Raw genomic sequence first — 8,086 nt, forward strand, 5'->3', positions numbered from 1 at the left:
AAAGAAGCACTGGAACACTTTCAGCTGTTCTGTATGGAAGATTCTGGAAGCTCAGAAGACCAGAAGGCTGATAGAAAGCCTTCCTGTAAAGACCAGGCTGGAGAGGTTTCTACTGGGAAGAAAGACTGCATTGGTTGTTGGACTCCAGTTGATGTGTGTTGTGGCTAGGCAGAAAGTTTGTCTGAATTTTGTTTGTGTCCAGAGCTTTGCCTGAGACTGAGATTGAATGCAGCAGACTGGTTAATCTGGCAGAAGAAATTTTAAATTGAATGTTGAGGCAGAGACATGGTTATTGTTGGGGGTTTTTAGTCAGATGTATGTTGAGAATCAAGAGCAAAGAATTCAGCAGGCGATTTGAAATGTGAGTTTGGCCAGAAAAGAAGTGCCAATAAGGCTGTGGACTGCGAAGCTAGAGCTGAGAGCATTTCCATCGCTGAGAATGGAGAGGATGGCCTGAAGGTATCACGGGAAGGTGCAGGTCTCTGCTCTTTGAAGCCTCAAAACTGCAAGGATGAGGGACTTTGCTTTGAGGAGAAAGCTGCAGAGCCCCACATTTCAGAATGGCAGTAGTGGCCACACCATGTTCCAGAATGGCACTGACATAGCGAATTTGTTCCTCAGAATCAGGTTCACACTGCTCAGCAATCCAGGCACTCCACCCCTACTGCCAAGAGAGAAGAAAGCCTGGGTGCTGCTCCTATTGGCAGCAGACCTTGGCATCATCCATGTGGCATTGGTTTTAGGTGCTTTCAAAAATGCAAGTGTTGGGGCCAGGGAGATGGCTCAGTGGAATAAGTGCTTCCCCGGCAAGCACAAGGGGCCTGAGTTCAATCCCTGGTTCTGCAAGAAAAAAAAAAAAAAAAAAAAAAAGTACATCGTGTCTCTCTCCCATACGTCTGGCCATAAAGCCTGGGTCTGCCCTGGCACCCGTACCCTCTCATTCCTATTATATTCCTCACAGCACCCCTGCACCCTGCCTAGGGCAGCTCTTGTGGGGGCCACAAGTGGGGCTATGACCACTCAAGAACCAATCCTGTACTTTTCAAGAATGTTTAAAAAAAAAAAAAAAAAAAGGAAAGAGGAACTAAGTCATACCATGTACAGGTCCAAGCTCCCTATGACAATTATGATCACTATGTCTATCTAAACTGTAATAAACTTAAAAAATATTAAGAGAAAAAAAAGCGTGCCTCCTTGGGCACTGCTATTAAACACTGCTATCACACTGTAGCCTGGAATCTCCCAGGACGTTGGCGCAGGGTGTTTGTGTGATAGAAACTGGAAGATGCCTGAAGGGGAATGCCTCACCAGACACCGAGTCACATTTACCAGAACAGCTACTTGCTTTTGAAGTTTCCAACAAGTATCTGTAGCATAAATTCAATTAAAATGGTATACAATGATATCACAATAAAAATAACAGCTTAAGAGACTGTGGGCAGGCCATCTCACAGCAGGACTGCATGCAGCTTCCCACGGAAGGCCAGGGGCTCAGGACTGAGGGCACAGTCCCACGGCTGGGGTTGCTGCTGGCAGTAGTCACACTCCTGAGTGACTGGAGCTGCATATTCCTTTTAGCGTTCAGTTCAATTCACACTCATGTTCACATATACATTCACACCCACCCACCAAACACAGGAACTCATATAATACGCACAACACAAACTTACATTCTGGTATCCATGTACATGCATATGTACACATGCACACAGCAAGGAGAGCAGCAGGTGTGTGAGGACTTGGTACATATCCATCACCATGTCCATGTGCGGCTTTTCCCCATTCAAAAGGAAACTGTATGCCCACTGCCCATCTAACAAGGACTTTCCCACTAAAAGGCACCCCGCATCTCACCTTTCCCATGTAGGACTTTCAAATGCTGACAGTGACATGCTGTTAACAGGAACACAACCCAGGCCACCTAGCCCAGCCTGGGTGCTGGGTGAATCCCACAAACTGCCCCCATCAATTCAGCCTTGAGCCCATGGAAGGAACCTGGGTGGTTCGTCATAAGGAGAAGCAAAGGAGAAGAGTCCCAGGTTAAGTGGCCACACATCTGAAAATAAAACTCACCGCAGTGCCATTGTTGTCCCGGAAGACTTCCTGGTTGAAGTAGTCAAAGAGCTTCTTTTCCAACTGGAGCACAACCTGCCAAAACAGAGCGGCCTCAGTGCCCCGTGGGTGGGCACCTGTGTGCGCATGAGCTGATCCCCCTCTCCCACCCTTACGTCTCCCGGCTCTGGGATAACTGCAGGGCCTCATTCTTCAGGCTGCGTATGGCCAGTTCTCACTGGCTCATGGTCATAAGCCACTTACCTTACGGTCATTGTCTGACTCCCGAAATATCAATTTCACCACTTCATTGGTGTCAGCAGCCCGGACTGTCTGCATGGTGGCCTTTGTGCAGAGAGTCTGTGGAAAAACACAGAGAAAATTCAGTCCCAGAAGAAAGCTGACCTGCTTGGAGTACTAGGCAGTGTCAGCCAAAGCCGCATGTCCTAACCTGTGACGACCATTAAGTGAACTCCTGGCCTCTCCAACTGAAAGGGAAGGTAGCCTGGAGTTGCCTTCCCAGAAGCACTTCACACCCCATGCAGAAGTGCCCCGTCCCACCAGCCCTCCCTAGATTACTCCCTCCAGTGCAGTGGCCCATGGTGCCAGAGCGCTGGCTGGGTGTAGATGCCCCAACACAGATCAGAATGCTTCCATGTGAGAACAAAGGCTGGCCAGCAGTGTCCCGCTTGGGCAGGTCCAGCTCCTTCTTGTTCCTAATCTGCTGCCCTGAGCTTCTCCCACTTGAAGCCACAGGAAATCTTTTAAAGGGAAGCCTATAACTAGGTTGTGATTTATATGTAAATTAAACTCCAGTAAATTTGTCTTTAAAATATAGAATACCTAACTTTTACTTAAAAAGAAAGACCACTGCAACAAAAGTAACTAACTTTATAAAGTCTCTACTGAAGGCACTAGCTCCATTGATAGGAGGGCCTGGATCCAGGAGACCTATGTGGGCCTTAGGCCTGCAGTGACAGACACCCACTGGCCGTGAGCCTCACAACCCCCTTGACAGCGCAGCCCAGCCCAGCCCAGCGGCTACCCTGTGAGGATACAGCACCTGTCTTAGAGGTGCTGTGGATGAGGGGCACGCTGGTGTGTACAGCATCCCAGCAGGGCTGCCAGTCTGCAAGCCGGCCCAGGAGAGGCCATTGGTATTCAGGGCAAGATCAGCTAACGGGGTCACACCTCCGCAGTGGCTTTTGGACCCCTGTGTCACAAATCAGTCTGGCCGCCTTGAACAGTGAGAGGATTAGGACACACACCCAAACAACCCAGCCAAGCTTGGCCACCCTGCCCGCCCTGGGTCCCACGGAGGTCCTGGCCCCATCCAAATGCTAATGCGCTTAAGTGGCTTAAACCCTGCTGTGAAAGGAGAAGGCTCCGGCAGGCAGACTGCCATTGTGGCTCCTTCAAGAAGCGGTTCAGGAAATTCATGGCTCTGTCTCCTGAAGGCATCTGCTGGAAACATTAAAAAACAAAAACAAAACAAAACAAAACAAAACAAAACCCCTGCTTTATCTTACCACTTTAGGCGACTCCTAAAGGATAAGCACAGGATGGTCCCCAGAGCCCTGCAAGGCCAGCAGCTCCAGCCTCCCCCTTTCCCCTACACCCTCTCCCTTGGCGGTGCCTCATTCATAAGTTTTAAAGAAGTGATCAGGGACTGAGTATGGGCTAAGCCAGCCTTTCCCTTTCCTTTCAGTCCAGGGAAGTCGTGACCACTCATGCAGAAAACCTCCAGGCCAGCCCTTCCGGCTCAGCTACTACAGAAGGGATTCTGTTCTTTTGAAAGAAGAAAACAAAACAAAACAAAAATACTCCAAATACTATTTTTAACATGCCATCTAAGATTTATTTCATTATTAGTCGCTACACGAAAGCACTAGAAGAGTGGCCCAGCACATTCCTACTGGCCCCTGAAGGCCTGTTTTTCCTCCTGGAATTTCTTCCTTGGTGTACCAAGAGAGCCCACCTGTTGTGTGGGCAATAGAATTCCTGATTTCTTCTTGTTCAGACAGCAACCAAAACACGTTATTGAGACCCAGCGCCCAGGCACTGGTGACAGCGGCAGAAGGCCATTTTCTGTGAAGTTGAATCACATAATTTTTACAGTCCATTTACTTTGCACAAAGCCAAGCAGTGATTAGATGCCCTGATGCACACGTGTGCAGTTGGCCTGCTTGACTCATCCCAGGAACTAGAAATGTCCCCCTACCCCAATTGTCACAAACGCTCTCCACAAAGTTCAAAACTCTATTAAAGGCAAACTATACCAACTCAACTCAATTCTACCAACTCAAGTTTTAAATGCAATGTTAAAAAGTCCTTTTAGAAAAACAGAAGTGATCCTGTGCTGACACACACAAATGAATACATCATATATGGGCACACCTGAGCTATGATAATGACAGCCACACACTTGGGCTTCCACTGCAGAAAAAGAACCTAGACTCCATCTGTGGGGTCCTTCCCAACATCTCTTTACCCCCTGTATGGAAGGGCACAGGTATCCAAGGTGCACATGATCTCTTAGGACCAGGGCCAGCCCAGCAACCTGCCAGGAGCTGGTTCATAACGATCTGAGTTACTCTCCTCCTAGGCCTAGCAGTCTGGTTTAGGAGAGCTCCTACCCTAGGTAAGCAGGTATGGCTCCAAACCTTAGGCAGGATGTCTTTCAGAAAAATACATTCTTATCTCCTATGAGATCATTTTGGCCTATAGGAGTATATTATAGATAGCTAAGTTAGGCAGAAATATTATAGGCCATCAGCAGGGCTAGGCCCTTAAGGAACTCAGAGCCAAGGATGGGAACGCATTGCAACTGTGCCTGGAGGCGCATCTACTGAAGGCCAGGCCTCAGGGTAAATACAGAATGACCAGGCCCACAGGCCTCCCCAGGGGATAAGCAACAAATTGAAGATTATACTATCATTGGTATCACCTGGTCTGATAAAGTCTAGCTAGACATTAGTTACCCAGGTAGGCGACCAGGACCTCCTGAGCCATCTCTTCCTAAAAAGGTCCTTGCCCTTTCCATGGACACTTTCTACATAACCTGCTTCCCCTCTGGATCAATATTTCCTAAGCAGCTACACTCATAATCTTATTGGTTGATAATAGTTTTGAATTACATTGTACACACCTTGTGATTTTGCTTTACAATACTTCCTTTGAGAAACTGCTCATTGGCAATCTGTTTTCAGGTCCCCTCAGAAGCTCTCAATAAACTTTTTCTTAGAATTTTTTTAACCTCCATTGTTCCTTAGAACTCATTCTTTGATTTAGGGGAATACAAATTCAGCATATCTGACATCTACCAGGTTGGGAATTACATTTATCCTGCCCAGCCCATATCAGTAAAAACGATATTAAGCAAATATCTATTTGATTTTTTAAACTTTCGGCTAGCAATGGAAATTACATAAAACAGCTCTAAGTTCACAATGAAAGAATAGGGCTGTTCAGTCCTCTACCAGCTCTCTAATAGTTAAACTGCCACATGAGAATCAAAGTTGTGCCCTCTCTGCGCGCCACGTCCACAGCCAGCACGCACTTGCCGAGAAGTACCTCAGTTTGTGTTTACCACCAGCTGGTGAAGTTTGGCCACCTGCAGTTGATTCCAGAGGGCAAAGGACCACTGCAGCCTGCACACCGTTCTGCATAGCCGGGGTCGACAACAGGGGCTACCAAGGGGCATCTACTGGGCAGCAAGCTCACATCCACAAGGGAGATACCAGGTTCCAAAGGATCACCCAGCCCAAAGCTGTGCGGGAGACCCTAGGCCAAGCCGTCTCCCAACATTTTCGATGGGTCACTGGCATCGGTACTGGAGTGGCATCACCACCCAGTGATCACTTGTAAATGGCACACAAGCCTCTTCAGTGTGCTTTGTGCCATGTTGAAGAAAAGCCAGGTAGACATGGCTACGTCAGAGACCTCTGCATACCTGAAGCTGGTGAGCATCTAGACATTTAGACAGACAATTAGTATGGATTCTTAAGGGAAGTACAGGAGGGATCGACCACAACAGGTGGAAGCTCCCAGTGGCGATTCCAGCCAGAACAAAGGCAGGCCACAGCAGGAGTCTGAGCACAGAGAGAAGCTATGGCGAGCCCTTGGAGGAGGCAGGAAGGCTGACACAGGGCTAGGAGGGGTCTGAGTGCATCTGCTTCTAGACTGAGGGTGGTAGAGCTGCAGAGAGGAGTACAATATGATACAGGACGTGGTCATGGCAGAGACACAGCCTTAAGAAGAGGATGAACTACAACTGGACTAGGAAATAGGGCTGGCGGAAACACAAGCGTAGGGTATTGATGTGAGGGAGCAATAGGGTGGAGGGGTGGCTACTCCTCAGGCCAGCAGAAGAGAAATGGGGGTACTCCCAGCATAGCCAGTGGTCCCTGCTATGGGTTCCCACTGTGGCCTAGAGGGCCCCTTTGCTCCTCAGAGACAGGGGAATCCAAATGTGCTTTCAGGAAACATATTTTGCATTAAAAATACACTGCTCAGTGGAATAGGAAAGGCAAGCCTTTGTTGCTGCCTTGTTCCCACAGACTAGGATAGTCCTGAGTGTTTCTCTCATCTGGATCCCTGAGAACCTTCAGGAAGCCCTGTACAGGCCATAGGTTATATAACCTAAGGGCTGGCTTTGTTGCATATCCTGAATATAGGTATCACTGAGGTGGGAACAGCCTGGTGCCATGTTAGGGGTCTAGAGCCAGCTGATGGCATCTCTGTTTAAGAAGTTAGTCCTGTGACATCCTGGTGGGCAATGTGGGGCCTGTACAATGAACCCTGGGGGCTCTGGGAATCTATAGGTGCTCATTCTCCTGCTATCTCGTCACACCTCTTAGTCTTGGCTCCAGTGGCAGGAGTGATGTCATATGCTGTGCAAGAATTACCCAGGTAGGTAGGCTGCAGAGAAGGGAGGCTGGGTTCAGGGCAGGATTCAGGGTCACTGGAAAGTTCCCAGGAATAATGGGTTTAGGAAATCCCTTTCTGCTGCAAGGACTTAGTCTAATTCTTAGATTATTCCTTGCCAAGTAATGCATTCTGTTTATATGTTTTCTTAAAAAGACCATATTGTTAGCTGCTGCAGGCATGAATTCCCTCCCAAGGACCAGTGCCCAGGCTCTGGTGATAGCCCCGGCTGCACCTGAAGCTGCAGCTTGCCAGCACCTTCTCTGAGGGAGGCATACTAGGTCTTAGCCCTCCCAGTATAGTTGAAGAGGTACATGGGGGGGGGGGGAGTGCAGAACCAGCTCTCTGAAGGGTGGGCAAAGCTACTTACACCAGATCAAAAGCTAACAGGCAAGGTGCTGCTGCCATTCTTCCTAGCACTGGCAAATAGTGTCCACTCATCTCCTGGAGCAACCAGTGTCCGAAGAGGAGGAACACAGATACCACAAACTCTGAACCTTGCCGCTGGCTCTGGCACTTCTTGTCCCAAAATTGGTGGGAGAAGTGGGCAGGCTGGCATTGAGCTCTCTGATAACCACTGCCTGCACTTTGTGAGGCCACCAGATGCAGCATTGTCTGGCCTAGGACAGCACTTGGGGAGGGGTGACAGCACCATTGTATGGCTTGGCCTGTCATTCACCAGTGGCTGCACAAAGCAGTGAGGCAAGGTTTAATCCTGACTTCAGGCAGCAAATGAAAACTAGCAACCAGCTGTTCCAGGACTGTTTTAGGCACTAGCACCTCTTGGCCTCACCAAGCCAAATGCTGCCCAGCTTCTTCACCTTCCAATAGCTGCGTCTTTTTGGTTTCTTTCCAGGTGGGGGCAAAAGAGGCAGCACAGAAGTAACCACTCCTCCCTGAACTCAGACACACTATAGGCAGCTGCGGGGGGCAACACTCCAGCTCATTCTCAGGAATTAAACAGTTCCCCAAAGGTTTAGGCTCTTTATTCAAATTGTGATGTGCTGAAAAAAGACATGCTGCAATTTCCACATCTGCCTAGCATCCAGAACATCCCTGCTAACACAGGTTCCTTAAATCCATGGACACGCAGAGTCGCGAGTGCCTA

General features: G+C 48.7%; 1 protein-coding gene across 2 annotated transcripts in view; it reads right to left on the reverse strand.

Moving 5' to 3' along the window:
• Inpp5a (inositol polyphosphate-5-phosphatase A) overlaps window positions 1-8,086 on the reverse strand; it is a 263,156-nt gene that overhangs the window by 22,294 nt on the left and 232,776 nt on the right. For both annotated transcript variants that reach the window (XM_004625559.2, XM_023708885.1), the window contains 2 exons: window positions 2,317-2,412; window positions 2,074-2,148 (listed from right to left, as the gene is read on the reverse strand). In XM_004625559.2, the coding sequence (XP_004625616.1) occupies window positions 2,074-2,148; window positions 2,317-2,412 (171 nt within the window). The remainder of the gene's footprint in view (window positions 1-2,073; window positions 2,149-2,316; window positions 2,413-8,086) is intronic.

This window comes from Octodon degus, unplaced genomic scaffold (genome assembly GCF_000260255.1).
Source record: "Octodon degus isolate 3935 unplaced genomic scaffold, OctDeg1.0 scaffold00010, whole genome shotgun sequence".
In the NCBI taxonomy this organism is placed as follows: Eukaryota; Metazoa; Chordata; class Mammalia; order Rodentia; family Octodontidae; genus Octodon; species Octodon degus.